This window comes from Oryctolagus cuniculus, chromosome 16 (genome assembly GCF_964237555.1).
Source record: "Oryctolagus cuniculus chromosome 16, mOryCun1.1, whole genome shotgun sequence".
NCBI lineage: Eukaryota > Metazoa > Chordata > Mammalia > Lagomorpha > Leporidae > Oryctolagus > Oryctolagus cuniculus.
Window position 1 is genome coordinate 67,083,671 of NC_091447.1, and position 12,575 is coordinate 67,096,245.

Here is a 12,575-nt window from a genome sequence, read left to right on the forward strand (position 1 = left end):
GCAGGCGAGCTGGCGGGAGCGAGCGACCCCCGGGGGTCTGCTTGCAGGCCCGCCCGGTAGCCGGGAGCCGTGTGGGGGCGACGGCGCTCTCCCGCGTCATCGCGGGCGGCGGCGCGGAGGTCGGGGAGGAGGCGGGGGCGGGGAGGGGGATGCTGGATTGCCTTTCCCAAACCCCTGCCTTGGATGCTCGGATAACCAACCGGACTCTCGGCTCCGCCTCTATACTTAGCTCCACCCACCCGCGCCCCCTTAGGGCGCGCGGATGGATTTGGGGGCTTGGAGAGGTTTGGGGAGCGCCGCCTCGGAAAAGGGCAGTTCTAGGCGGGGGGAGGGAGAGGGTGCTGGGTTGCCTCCCGCCCCGAGCCGTCTCCCTGCTCCCACGGCGAGCTCGGGGTTACAGCCACACCCCTAATCCCCCCTCCCGCTCGGCTCCGGCACGCGACGGAGGGGGCGGGGACCAAAGTGCCAGCGAGTCGCAGACACGTGTGCGTGCGCGCAGCCTTCGCGGACGTCTAAATGAGAGTCGGCTCGGCTCCGGGGCTGTATTTACCCAGCGTGCAGCGGGCATGTGTCTGCTCGGCTGCCGAGAGCGCGAGCCGCCGTGGAGCGCCCACCCTCGGAGCGGCGGGCGGGGCCCCGGACCCCGGCATCGGCGAGCGCGCGCGCGCGACAGACCCTCGGAGATGCTTTTGACCTTGCCACATCCGGGCCCAGGCGTTGACACCTCCGACCCAACCCCTGCCATGCGCCCGCCTGGCCTGCCGGCCACCACTTGGACGTTGCCAAGGCATCTCACGTGGCTCCTCTTCATGAGCCCTTCCCGCTGTCACTACCGGGGTACCTCGTCTGCCCACCCGTGGCCCCCCCATATGCCCATGCCACCCCGCCCATCTGCGGGCTCAGCCCGGGCGCTCGTGACGCGCGGTGGGGAGCGAGTCCTCGCTCCACCGTGGGCCTCGGCGAGGGCGCACGGTCCGGGGGTGGGAAAGGAAACTTAACATCCAATCAGAGCCGCTGCGTGAGAAAGGCGGAGCCAATCAGCACGAGCCGTGCCACGGCGCGCCCCGCCCCGCCCCCCGCCCAGGGCCCTCCCAGGGCCCCCGGTTTCGCAAGCGTCTGCAGCACTTCGATAAAGCCAGCCAGAAGAGGGGGTTTGCTTATTTCTTTATTATTTTAACTACACCGGCTGGGAAGGTGGAGGCAGGTGAGACCCCGAGCGAGAAAAACCTCAGATGCCGCCCTCGGGGGTGGGGGGAGATGAGGGACGTGGAGAAGGCAGTTTGCAGCTGGAGACCCTCGCCTTGGAGGGGCTACACGAACGAGGCTGGCTGAGGCTTTATGGATCCGGCCCGGGTTCCCCAGACTGTTCCAGATTCCCTTTGTCTTCCCGCTCGGCCGCCGTCCAGCAGCCCCTTCTACACCTGGGCTTTCAGCGCCAGGCACCTGCGCAGGTAGGCACCTGCTACGACGAGCAGGATCCCCAGCAGGGCCGCGATGGAGGCGGAGGCCAGCGCCTTGGACTCGGAGCTCCAAGCTGGGAGCAGGAGCGAGGGGAGAATTAGAAGCGAGGGCCACGGAAGTCTGCCCACCCGCGTGCAGCTTGGGCTCGGCCTGTGCGCCCTCCTCCTGGGCTCCTAACCCTTGACCCCATCCATCCCAACCCCCTCCCCCACGGTGCCCAAGGCGACCCGGGCGCCTCACCGAGAGCTTCGAGCATTACGGGCGCCGAGCTGCTGCGGACCACCAGGCCGCCGAGGTGGAGGCGCGCGTGGCAGGTCACGGGCTGCCAGAAGTCCCGCGGCCCAGCGCGCAGCTGGTAGGTCAGCGTCACGTTGGCCAGATCGGGGCGGGTGAAGTGCGCCAGGCTCTCGGAGTAGATCACCCGGCCTCCTCGCCTCAGGGTCACAACCATGAAGCCCACCGGGAACGCGTGCGTCACGTGGCAGCGCAGCGTGTACTTGCTGCCCACCAAGACCGGAGGGTCCAGGACCACGCTGCGCGGCTGTTCTATGGCGAGAGAGAGGGGATCCCCGGCCCCAGCCCCCCGAGTCAGCCCGGCGTGCGCCCCCCTTCCTCGGCCTCCCTCCCCTCGCCGCCCCAGCCGCACCCGAGCCTCACTGTAGGCGGTGATCCTGGCCGTGGCCTCGCGCGTCTCCCCGGCGCAGGTGACCAAGCAGGTCACGCTGGAGTTCCAGGCTCTCACGTCCAGCAGCTGCTGAGACGCCCACCCCGGGCCGCTGCGCGTCAGGCCGCGCCGCAGCTGGGTGCGCAGGCGGGGAACCCCCGCCAGGGGGCAGCTCGTGCTGCAGTTGAGCCACAGGGAGCGCCCGGGCGGCACAGCAGCAAACTCGGGGCTGATCCGCACCCAGAAAGGCGCCGCGGTGCCCGAGGGTGCAGGGGAGCCGCCCCGGGGGCCTGGCGCCCGCTCCGTCGCGTTCCCGCCTCCCCGGCCGACGGCCCCCAGCACGAGCGGCAGCGACAGGAGACAGAGAGACCCCATGGCCGACTAAGGGCGCTCAGGGCGGCTGGCTCGGGAGATAAGGAGGCTCACGGCTCCGCCCTGGGGGCCCCCCGGAATTCCAAACTCCAAGAAGTCATTGCGGGTTTTATTTTTATTTATTTTCCTGCAGAAGGGTCCATAGAGTCACTAGAATTCCCGAAAGTCATGAACAGAGCCCAGCTTTGGCTGCGAGCCCCCCCCCCGGGGGGGCGGGGGTGAGGGGAGGGGTGGGGGTGAGGGGGGGGGGCCTCAAAGCCGCACACCGAGGGCTTGCAGCTGGAGTTGAGAAACATCAGGCCCGGGCACTGGGGCAGGGTGTCCCGAGCCGGCGGTCCTGCCCCTGCCCCTGCAAGGTGCCCGTGAAGGAACAGGTAGGAGGTGGTGGGGGCACATGGGCAGGGGGCACAGTCTCTTGGGACTCCATGGTATAGCTGCTGGGGAGTGGGCACCCATGTTGAGGCCTGGCCACCTCGTGTCACGGGGAACATTGGCAGAGTTGCATGTGGGTTAGAAGTGGGTAACCAACAGCACCAGTACTGGGGGTGTGGGGTGGACCTCCGGGGGAGGCCCTTGAGCTTGTAACCATGGCTAGTCCATACAACGTCTTCGTGCAAGACAGCAAAAGCACCCCCCTTGCTTTTTGAGGGGAAAAGCAGCTTGGCCGGCCAATGGTATGAGAAATTCCGGCCATGCTTGATTTAATTTTTGCCAGGTGCGTTTGTGCAGTGCACAGCCAGCACAACTGTACCTGGCCACCCTGAATGAGATGAGACCAAGAGCTCCACGGGGCAGGGGGGGGGGGGGGGGCAGGAACCTACTCTACTTGCCCTGTCCACCACTCCATTCTGCATCAAAGGCAAATTATCAATAAATAGCTGGCAAAATAAATGAATAAATACATCCAAGTCAAGAGTTAAAAGAGCAGCTGTGTTTCCACGCTCCAAGTGTCTGTGCGGGCTGTCACGTCTTCCTTAGTGCCGTGGGGTCTCCGCCTGCTGCGAGAGTGCGTGCCCGTTCCCACGGCCGGGTCGTGTGTCCACTCTCTCACTCTCTGGCCAGGCCAGGCTCCTGGATCAGTTCCCTCCTCCTGGTCCAGTTCTTTGGCTACGGGTCAGGCCCGAGGCCTGGGGCAGTCCCGGCTGTGCAGGTACCATGACCCCAAAATGCTGTCTGTGTCCTGCCACCCCCTCCCCCCACCGTGGCCGGAGGAGGACGTGGCTGCAGCTCCGTGGCCCGGGTCCACCGCTCTGCTCAGCGTGGCCGGCGCGTGGGGGGCAGGGGCTCAGGACGGCGAGGCTTGCGGCGTGTTCAGCTTCACGGTGGCCGCCTCCTGTGCCTTCTGCAGCTTGTACTTTTTGATCTTCCTCTGACGGTTGTAGACGTAGGCAGCGGTGCCCCAGGTGCCCAGGAGGACCACGGCCGCCACCACGATGATGATCACCACGTTACTGTGCTTGTCTGCGGGGGGAAACACGGCCCAGGATTGAGTTATTTAAGATTTACTTTTATTTATTTGAAAGACAGAGTTGTAGAGAGAGGCAGAGACAGAGAGAGAGGTCTTCCATTAGCTGGTTCACTCCCCAGTTGGTCGCAATGGCTGGAGCTGCGCTGATCCAAAGCCAGGAGCCCCTTCTGGGTCTCTCATGCGGGTGCAGGGGCCCAGGGACTTGGGCCATCTTCTACTGCTTTCCCAGGCCTATCGGAAGAGGAGCAGCTGGGACTCGAACCAGTGCCCATAGGGGATGCCAGTGCTTCAAGCCAGGGCTTTAACCCGTGCGCCACAGCACCGGTCCCGGCCCATTATTTATTTCAAGGGCAGAGAGAGAAGGAGACACATCTTCCATCCACTGGTCACCCCCCAAATGCCTGGAACAGCCAGGGCTGCACCAGGCTGAAGCCAGGAGCCCGGAGCTCCATCCGGGTCTCCCACGGGGGCGCCAGGGCCCCAGTTAACTTAAGCCATCACTGCTGCCTCCCAGGGAGTGCATAGGCAGGAAGCCGGAGCCAGGCGCTCCAATACGGGCTGCAGGCGCCCAGGGCAGTGTCTCAGCCTCCGCCCTGGATGGCAAGGACTGAGCCGGCTCCCTGGCCCCGCCCCGGCCCGCCCGGCCCAAGGGCGCACTCACAGGGCAGCACGTGGATGAAGACCTCGCGGGTGACCTCCCCGCGAGAGCTCACGGCCCGGCAGAGGTAGGTCCCCGCGAACTGGCGCTGGACGGGCCTAAGCTCGCCGATGGGCAGCGGAGCCCCGGTTCCCTCGCGGCGGCAGCTGAGCTCCGGGCGCGGGTTCCCCCAGGCCTCGCATCTCAGAGTCTGCTGGCTGCCCTCCTGCCAAGTCCAGTTTCCCAGGCAGTCCCTCTCGTCCAGTCTCGGGCCATCTGGACAAACACAGCAAGGGGGAGGCGTGCAAGGGGCGGAGCTTGGGGACCAGGGGGATGGGGGAGCCCCCCTAGCGGTGGGACCTGGGATGGGCGGTCACGGGCCAAGCCACGCCACTCACACAACACACGCAGCTCCCGGGTCTGGTTTTTGCGTAGCACCTGCCCGGCCACGTCCAGGGCGGCAGAGCAGGAGAAGCGGCGCCCGTTGTCCTCGGCGCTGGCGTTCAGCCGCAGCTGGGCCCGCGCGGACACCGGCCAGGCTGGGGTACCGTCCAGCGTCACCCTGGTTCCGTCGTGGCCCTCACACTGCACAACCACCTCGGTGCCTTCGGAGACCTCTGGCTCGCTCAAGGTCAGGTTGGGAGCTGGGAAGCCTGGGAGGCGGGGCATACAGTGAGCCACGCCCCCTCTGCGTCCTGCCACGCCCCCTCCGGGGAAAGCCCGCCTCCGCTGTGGCCCCCGCTTACTGTACACAGTCACTTCGGCCGTCGCCTCCACCCGCCGGTTCCCCAGCAGCACCGCACACACCACCTGCTGGGCACCTTCCTCCTCCGCTGTCCCCCGCACGGAGGCCACGGCCCTGACCGTGTCCTTGCTGTGACTGACGGTGGCGTCCAGCTTCCGGCCCCCCAGTTCCAGCTGGACCCGCGCCTCCGGGGCAGGGAAGAGCCCATCCAGGGAGCAGGACACGTGGCACTGAGCGCCCACCTCCACGACCGCGGGGATGGTGGCCAGCTGCGGCCCAGTCACCGGCAGCTCTGGGGGTGGGGGAGGGGGACGGGGCAGGTGTGAGCAGAATGGGGGATGGGATGCCCCGAAGTCCTTTTCCTGGGGATACTGTCATTCCTCATCCTGTCTCCTTGCACCCCTCGGCCGGGGTCAGGGGAGCCCCTGCCCGCACCCCATCCCAGATCACCGGCCACCCTCCTGGAACCCATGCAGTCTGGTACCCCGAGGGCTAGGGGCCCTGGCCATCCCAGGAACCCCCACACCTTGCATGGGAAGGCAGCTGTTTGCCCGCCCCCGCCCCTCCAAAAGCCTCACCGAACGTTTGCAGCTGCCTGGGGGCCGAGATGTTCTTGAACAGCCCCAAGCCCAGGGGCCGCAGGTCCAGTTCGGTGACGCAGGAGAAATTGGCGCCGTGGTCGCTTCTGTCGGCCCGCACCGTGGCCGTGACCTCCGCGGGCTCCCCCAGCGCCGGCTGCCGGCTCAGCTCCTCCTCCCCGCGGAGCAGCAGCACCGAGAGCCGGGCCCGGGGCTGCCCGCCCACCACCCGGCAGCGCAGGGTGAGGTCCTCCCCGACGGGCTGCCAGGGGGGCAGGGGCGCCAGCTCCACGCTGTCCGGGGGCGCTGCGGGGGCACAAGGAGGAAAGTCCCTTGAGCTGGCCGCCGCACCCGTCCTGGCAGCCACACTCCACCAGCCGCGCCAGCTCAGCAGCCAGGAACGCAGAGAGCTTTGGAGACAAGTCCCCGAGTGTTTGGGAAAGCGGTCAGAAATTCTTGAGTGGTTAGGTGAGCCCTGGGAGGGACCAGCAGGTGTAGGTAGTACCACGGGGCCTGCTCCCCTCAGCACCAGGGGCTGCAAGAAGTGCATGCGGGGAAAAAAAGAGCAGAAAGTTACGTGTGTTTTGAAGCAAATATTTTTGGAGACTGGGTACCGTGGCACAGCGGGTAAAGCCGCCACTGCCAGCATCCCACATGGCCGCCGGTTCGAGTCCAGCTGCTCCACTTCCGAGCCAGCTCCCTGCTAATGCGCCTGGGAAAGCAGTGGAAGATGGCCCAAGTGCTTGAGCCCCTGCACCCGTGTGGAGACCCGGATGGAGCTCCTGGCTCCTGGCTTCAGATCGGCACAGCTCTGGCCGTTGCAGCCATTTGGGGAGTGAACCAGTGGATGGAAGACCTCTCTCGCTGTCTGTAACTCTGCCTTTCAAATATTCTTTATTTTTTTTAAGAAAGTACTCATGGATGCCCAAAATGAATATTCCTTGCATACACACAGCACACACGCTGGGACTCTAGGCCGTGGATCACATCTGGCCCAAGGGACAGACCAGACCTGACGGGGAGTGGCTTAGAACAGATCTCCCTCCCCTGCACCCAGCGTCCCCCGGAGGGTCTCAGCGTCTGCGCCTCCCCAGCCCCTGCTCCCGGGGCCTGGACATGGGCACAGCGGTGCCACTGAGCGACCGGGAGCCAGCAAGGCCTCGGTTCCACTCCCAGCCTGGCTGCGGCTTTGCCTCAGCTTCCCGAGCTGTAGAACGGGGCTGTTGGAGACGGGCGTTCGGCTAGCCCATGGAAGAGGGTGACAGAGTGAGCCGGTTTCCTTTTCAGGGGGGGATGCAAGTGCCGTGCAAACGAAGATGTGGTGACGGTCGCACGAGGCTATTAATATACCAAGAATGCACGTGGTGGATTGTGTGCTGTGTAAATTCTCCCTCAAAAAAGCCGTGAAAAAAAAAAAACAGTAAAATAAAGGTCAAGAGAGACCTCAGGGGCCAGGCTCTGGTCTCCAGCCACCTCCTCCTGCAGCCTGCTGCATCTGAAGCTTCCTCCCCCAACCCCGAAACCTCAGCCCCACCTACCCCCCAAGGAGCCCAGCCATCCTCGGCCAGGCCCGGCCCGGCTCCGGGAGCAAGTCTGCCCTGCCCGGACCTCCCCTTGACCTCGAACTTGAACTTCAGGGCCTCTCCACCTCAGCCTGCCTCATTCTTCAAATATTTGTCTGGCCTTTCCCTCTTGGGCACTGCCAGGGCCCAGACCACGGGGAGAACAGGCAAAGCCCACGGCCAGGCTGCCCCTGTTTCCTGTTTGAGTCCAGCCCTCTGCTCACTCACCCCCCACGGCTCCCCAACACCCCGCTGACAAGAGGCGTCCAGACTACCCTCACCTGCCGCCTCATTAACCGATCGGTCAGCAACTTCTCCTGCCTGACATCGGGACGCTCCCCGTTCCACACTTCTGTCTAGGCGCTTCCTGTTTCAACAAACTCCTACACATCCCTCAAAGCCCACCGCCTAGGAATTCCATGTCTAACCTTTGTGGAGAAGGGATGTCACCCACACCGGTGGGGGGTGGGGTGGGGAGAAGGCCAGGCTCGAGTCTCCCCTCCCCTTGAAATGGAGTGTTCCATTTCACAGATGTGGAAGCTAAGGCAGCACAGCACCCGAAGGCCCAGCAAGGCAGATGGATCTCAAGAGCCAGGCAGGAAGGCACCAGGTCCCTCGCACAGTTTCGGGGGGGGGGGTTTCCGGGGCTACTGGGAATGTCTAGGGCTTTCCCTATCCCGGGGGCGGGGCCACACTTGCTCAGTCAGCAGAGATAAGGCCGCCGAGGGCCCAGGGCGTTCAGGCTGTGGCTGTGCCAGGAGCAGTCTGTGCTCACGGGCTGCAACCCCAAGGTCGCCCACCAAGGTCCCTGGCCTATAAGAGCCACGCTGGGGCTGGGGCCCGAGATAAGCAATTCCAAAGCCATTCCCTGGGGCCGGCGCGGCATCCCATACTGGTGCCAGTTCGAGTCCCAGCTGCTCCACTTCCGGTCCAAGCTCCCTGCTGGTGGTCTGGGAAAGCAGTGGAGGATGGCCCAAGTGCTTGGGCCCCTGCACCCACATGGGAGACCCGGATGGAGCTCCGGATCGGCCCAGCTCCGGCCGCTGTGGCCATCTGGACAGTGAGCCAGCAGATGGAAGACCTCTCTCTGTCTCCCCCACCCCCCTCTCTCCAACTGTGCCTTTCAGAGAAATAATTTCTTTTTTTTTTTTAAATCCGCTTCTCTGTTTTTCTTCCTTGTTTTGATTCGCTTTGACTCACACGCGCACACACACACACATTGTGCGTGTGCATTCTTGCTTTGGTGACCCATTCTCCCAGCTCAGAATCCCTGAGGGCACGCAGACACACAAAGAAAACAACCCCTCCCAACCAGCGCCAGCACCCTCTCCAAGAGCCGCTCTGCCCAAGGCCAACGGTGCTCCTGGGGGGTGCACAGCACACAGGCTCCACCCCGCCAGCGGGGGGGGGGGGGCGGGGGCCAGGCCCTTTCAATCTCACAGCGCACCCCCGGGGTGCCTTCCTTCGTGTCCAAGGAGCCACCTCTTTCTTTTACACGGCTGCATACTATTCCACTGCACGCCCAAACCACTTCTTGCCTTCGCAGGCCTCTGCGTTCCTCTGCCCTTCGAGCACAGCTCTGGCAAATGCCCCCGGGCCCCTGGCAGGCCCCCTGCCGGGGCTGGTGCCCAGGACTGCCACCCAATTCCCCGCCGCCAGGCCGTGCAGCCCCGCCCGCACAATCCTCCTACGGCGGCCACTGTGCCAAAACCGGGCCTCGTCTGGGTGCTCATTGGCAGGGAGCCGGCACTGGAAGCGGAGTTGGGATTGAACCCAGGCGCCCAGCGCGAGTTCCAAGCAGGGTTTAACCCGCCCCAGTCTGTGTATTTTGCTTTATTTATTTATTGGAAAGGCAGAGCGACAGAAAGAGAAAGAGACAGACAGACAGGTCTTCCCTCTGCTGGTTCGCTCCCTAAATGCCCACAACAGCCGGCACCGGGCCAGGCTGAAGCCAGGAGCTCCCTCCGGGTCTCCCACGCAGGCGACGGGGACCCAAGCCCTTGGGCCACCGCCCGCTGCCTTCCCAGGCACATTAGCAGGGGCCGTCCCATGCGCCCCGGGGGAGCCCCTCCCCGGCCCGGCCACTCACCGTACACCGTGAGCCTGGCAGAGGCCATGGACTGGCTCTCACAGTCGGAAAAGCAGATGAGGGTACTGTCTTCCTGCACGTCACTCAGCTCGAACACCTTCCAGTTGTCCCCGTGGGCCACTTCCTCCTTGCTCAGCTGCGTCTCCAGGCCGAGCTTCGACGGCTCGGCGCAGGCGGCGCTGCAGTTGACCCGCGTGGAGCCGCCACGGGGCAGCGTGACTTCCGAGGGGAACACCGACGTCTGCGCGTCCCCGGGGCCTGGGGCGGGGCGGGGCGGAGGAGCGCGCATGACCAACCCCGCGTGGGCGCGCACGTGCACGCGTACGCGCCGCCGGGCACAAGCCAGGGCTCCCTGTGGGAGCCCCAGGAGGGCTCATGAGCAAACAACAGATAACTAGGAACCGATGTTCCGAAATCAGAGCTTGGAGAACAAACAGAGACCGTGTGGGCCCCCCGAGAAAAGGGAAAGCGATTTCAGGCCGCAGGAACCGGCAGGTGCAGGTGCAGGGCGGTCGGGGGCCCAGTGAACCATGGCGACAATGGTGGGGGGCTCCAGAGGCCTCCGCGCTGAAGTCGTGTCCTTCCACCCAGGGCGGCTGGAGGCAGAGGCTGACTTTAAGGCCAGTTGCCTCTCCCCCCCCACCACCACCACCAGGAGGCCAGCTCCCCCCAGTCAGGCTCCTCACCCCTCGGGACAAGTCGTTCCCCCTGTCCGGGCCTCGATTTTCCCATCTGTAATGCGGGTGCATTGGAGTCACCCCACCCAAGCCAGGCCAGCAGCGTAGCCAGTGGCTACCTCGAAGGGTAAGTAGCAAAGGGCCGTTTTCCAAGCCACTCCTTAAACTGTGCCCCCAAAACAGAAAAAATAAAAATCCCATGGAAGCCGCCCCTTCCCACCCACCCCCCCCAGGGGCCCAAAGATTCCTGTTCTGCTTTGCTTTATCTGGGCTGGATGGGACGGGATGGGGGGCGGGGGTGGGGTGGGGGAGGCTGGGAGAATCGCAGCGGCAAAGGATCTCCCAGAGAGGGAAGCGGACTCGCTCCCATTGCTCGGAGGGCAAGGTAGAGGCCCGGAGAGAGGAGAGGTTCCCGAGCTACACACGGGTGCCAGGGAGCTCTCCGGCTCCCGCTTCCCGCTGTGGGGGGCGGGGTCACCCTGCAGCCCCTGGGCCGGTCCCCCCCCCACGCTGGGGCCGGGGTTTCCAGGGGGCGGGGGGCGCGCGCTGCGGCGTCCCACTGCTCAGCTCCTGACCCCGAGAGAAGCGCGCCCTGGAATTCCCCCGAGCCTTGGACTTCCCCAGGGGGTTAGAAGAGGAGGAACAGAATGTGTCTTGGGCAGGGGGGGGAGAGGGGTCCCCAAGATTAATGAGTTTGGCGCGGGGCCAAACTCGCCTTCCAGCGCGTGACCAGGCTGTCCCGGGGCCAGGGGCCAGGCGCCGGGCGGAGCGGGGCGGGGCGGCCACGCGAATCCCGCAAGGGCAGCGGCGCCACGACCCTCCCCCACTCCCGAGAAACTGAGTCAGGGAGGCGCCAGCCCGGTGGCCCCCGCGGGATGTGGCTTCGAGCCCACGGCTGCCGACTCCGCAGCGGCCCCGCTCGGGAGACCGAGGGGGCGGAGGATGGTCTCGATCCTTCCACACCTGCGCCCAGGGCGCGCGGCCGTGTGCGACCCGGGACTCACCTGGCAGCAGAGCCGCGAGCAGGGCCAGGAGCGCGGGCAGCGCGCGCCGGACGCGGTCGGGAGCCATAGCGGGCAGGACGCGGGCGGAGCAGCGCGGAGCCGGGGCGCAGGGTGCGCACTGGGGCGGCGCGCGGCGCGCGGGTCCTCTTATAGCCGCCGGCCACGGGGGGCCTGGGGGGGGGGGCGGTGCTTTCCCGGAAACCTTGAGCCTTCCCCTCCGGAACAAGGGCTCAGGCATTTCCGGGCTGAGACGGTGCCCGGCCCGAGAAGGGGGGTCCTCCCTCGCTGGCGGCTCCCGCGCCGGAGTTTCCAAACTGAAGCAAGGAGGGCGCGGCGGCGGCGACCCCGGGGCGGCGGGGCGGCGGGGCTGCGGACCGCCCCGCCGGTCCCCTCCCCATCCCGGGCCGGGCTAACCTGGATTCCCTGTTTGCACTGCGTTAGGCGCTTTAGTGACTCCTACCGGCTTCCCTGGGGGGATTGTGCCCATTTCACAGAGGGGGTAAACTGACTCCCCAGCGCGCACAGCGCTCCTTAACCGAGCAGACCGCCCCCCTTGCTAGGGTGGGCTTGCTGGGAGTCCAGGACTCCTCCCGGGGCGCACCCGCGGGCCCCGGAACCTCAGGGTGCGCGCGTGAACCTCGGGTGCTTCCACCCCCGCGGCCTCGCTTCCCCTTTTGGCCTGGGCCGCGGGGGCGGCTCTCGCAGCTCCCAGAATCAGGAAGGAAGCCTTGTGGTCCTGACGCCGCCAGCGCCCCCGCTGCTTTCTCAGGCTCCGCGGGGTAAACTGAGGCAGCGGGGAGCAGGGGAGCCGGGGAGCCGGGGCGCGTGCGCTGAGCAGGCGCGGCTGGAGCCAGCATCCAGGCTGGAGACCCCAAGGACCCGGGCACTGGCCTGGCCGCCTTAAGCTTCCTGTTGTTGGACGCGCTTGGGGTCGCCATGGAGACCTGCAAGGGGCCAGGGAGGTCGCGCAAAAGGGGAAGGGAGGGGTCCCTCCCCGCGCCCCGGCTGTTTCTAAGGAATTTCCACGGGGATCTTTGTTTTCTTGGGGAAGGGGGTGGCTCGGGGGTCTTGAATCCCCGCCCCGGGGCGGCCTGGGCAGAATCAGAGAGTGGGACCGAGGGCGTGTGTGTGCCTTTGAGGGTCTGGGAAAATCCAACCGGATTTTTCTGGGGCGCGCACGGCCCCCTTGCCAACAGGTGCGCGGGCGGCGCGCGCCCCCTAGCGGCGCAGAGTCCGCCTGCAGCGCGCTCGGGTGGTTTAGCCGTCTCAGCTTGTGGTGTGGGGGTTTATTAAGCACCTACTATGCGTCAGGTGTTTG

The 12,575-nt window shown here is 65.9% G+C and overlaps 2 protein-coding genes across 5 annotated transcripts; both read right to left on the reverse strand.

Moving 5' to 3' along the window:
• Window positions 1–1,269: 1,269 nt before the first annotated feature.
• On the reverse strand, window positions 1,270–2,618 carry ICAM4 (intercellular adhesion molecule 4 (Landsteiner-Wiener blood group)). Of its 3 annotated transcripts, XM_051838088.2 has the most exons (3): window positions 2,119–2,613; window positions 1,702–2,007; window positions 1,270–1,534 (listed from the first exon to the last, which is right to left on the reverse strand). In XM_051838088.2, the coding sequence occupies exons 1-3, from the start codon at window positions 2,498–2,500 to the stop codon at window positions 1,416–1,418; spliced, it is 807 nt and encodes a 268-aa protein (XP_051694048.1). In that variant the 5' UTR covers window positions 2,501–2,613; the 3' UTR covers window positions 1,270–1,415. The 3 variants fall into 3 exon arrangements, with proteins under 3 accessions (XP_051694048.1, XP_069915312.1, XP_051694047.1); XM_070059211.1 differs by having other exon boundaries at window positions 1,702–2,618; XM_051838087.2 differs by having other exon boundaries at window positions 1,441–2,007; window positions 2,119–2,618.
• Window positions 2,619–3,406: 788 nt separating this feature from the next.
• ICAM1 (intercellular adhesion molecule 1) lies at window positions 3,407–11,415 on the reverse strand. Of its 2 annotated transcripts, none has more exons than XM_008250743.4 (7): window positions 11,258–11,415; window positions 9,577–9,834; window positions 5,926–6,231; window positions 5,349–5,639; window positions 5,001–5,255; window positions 4,627–4,878; window positions 3,407–3,958 (listed from the first exon to the last, which is right to left on the reverse strand). In XM_008250743.4, exons 1-7 carry the CDS (start codon window positions 11,322–11,324, stop codon window positions 3,783–3,785), a joined length of 1,605 nt encoding a protein of 534 aa, XP_008248965.4. In that variant the 5' UTR covers window positions 11,325–11,415; the 3' UTR covers window positions 3,407–3,782. The 2 variants fall into 2 exon arrangements, with proteins under 2 accessions (XP_008248965.4, XP_017194269.3); XM_017338780.3 differs by lacking the exon at window positions 3,407–3,958 and adding an exon at window positions 3,984–4,196.
• Window positions 11,416–12,575: the final 1,160 nt, after the last annotated feature.

Excerpts from the sequence above, each read along its gene's own strand:
- ICAM1 (XM_008250743.4), bottom strand. The coding sequence starts at position 11,324 with ATGGCTCCCGACCGCGTCCGGCGCGCGCTGCCCGCGCTCCTGGCCCTG. Across the intron at positions 9,835-11,257 it reads GCTCGCGGCTCTGCTGCCAG|GCCCCGGGGACGCGCAGACG; the intron begins GTGAGTCCCGGG and ends GCCCCGCCCCAG. Across the intron at positions 3,959-4,626 it reads CTTCATCCACGTGCTGCCCT|ACAAGCACAGTAACGTGGTG; the intron begins GTGAGTGCGCCC and ends TTCCCCCCGCAG.
- ICAM4 (XM_070059211.1), bottom strand. The coding sequence starts at position 2,500 with ATGGGGTCTCTCTGTCTCCTGTCGCTGCCGCTCGTGCTGGGGGCCGTC. Across the intron at positions 1,535-1,701 it reads CGTAATGCTCGAAGCTCTCG|CTTGGAGCTCCGAGTCCAAG; the intron begins GTGAGGCGCCCG and ends TCCTGCTCCCAG.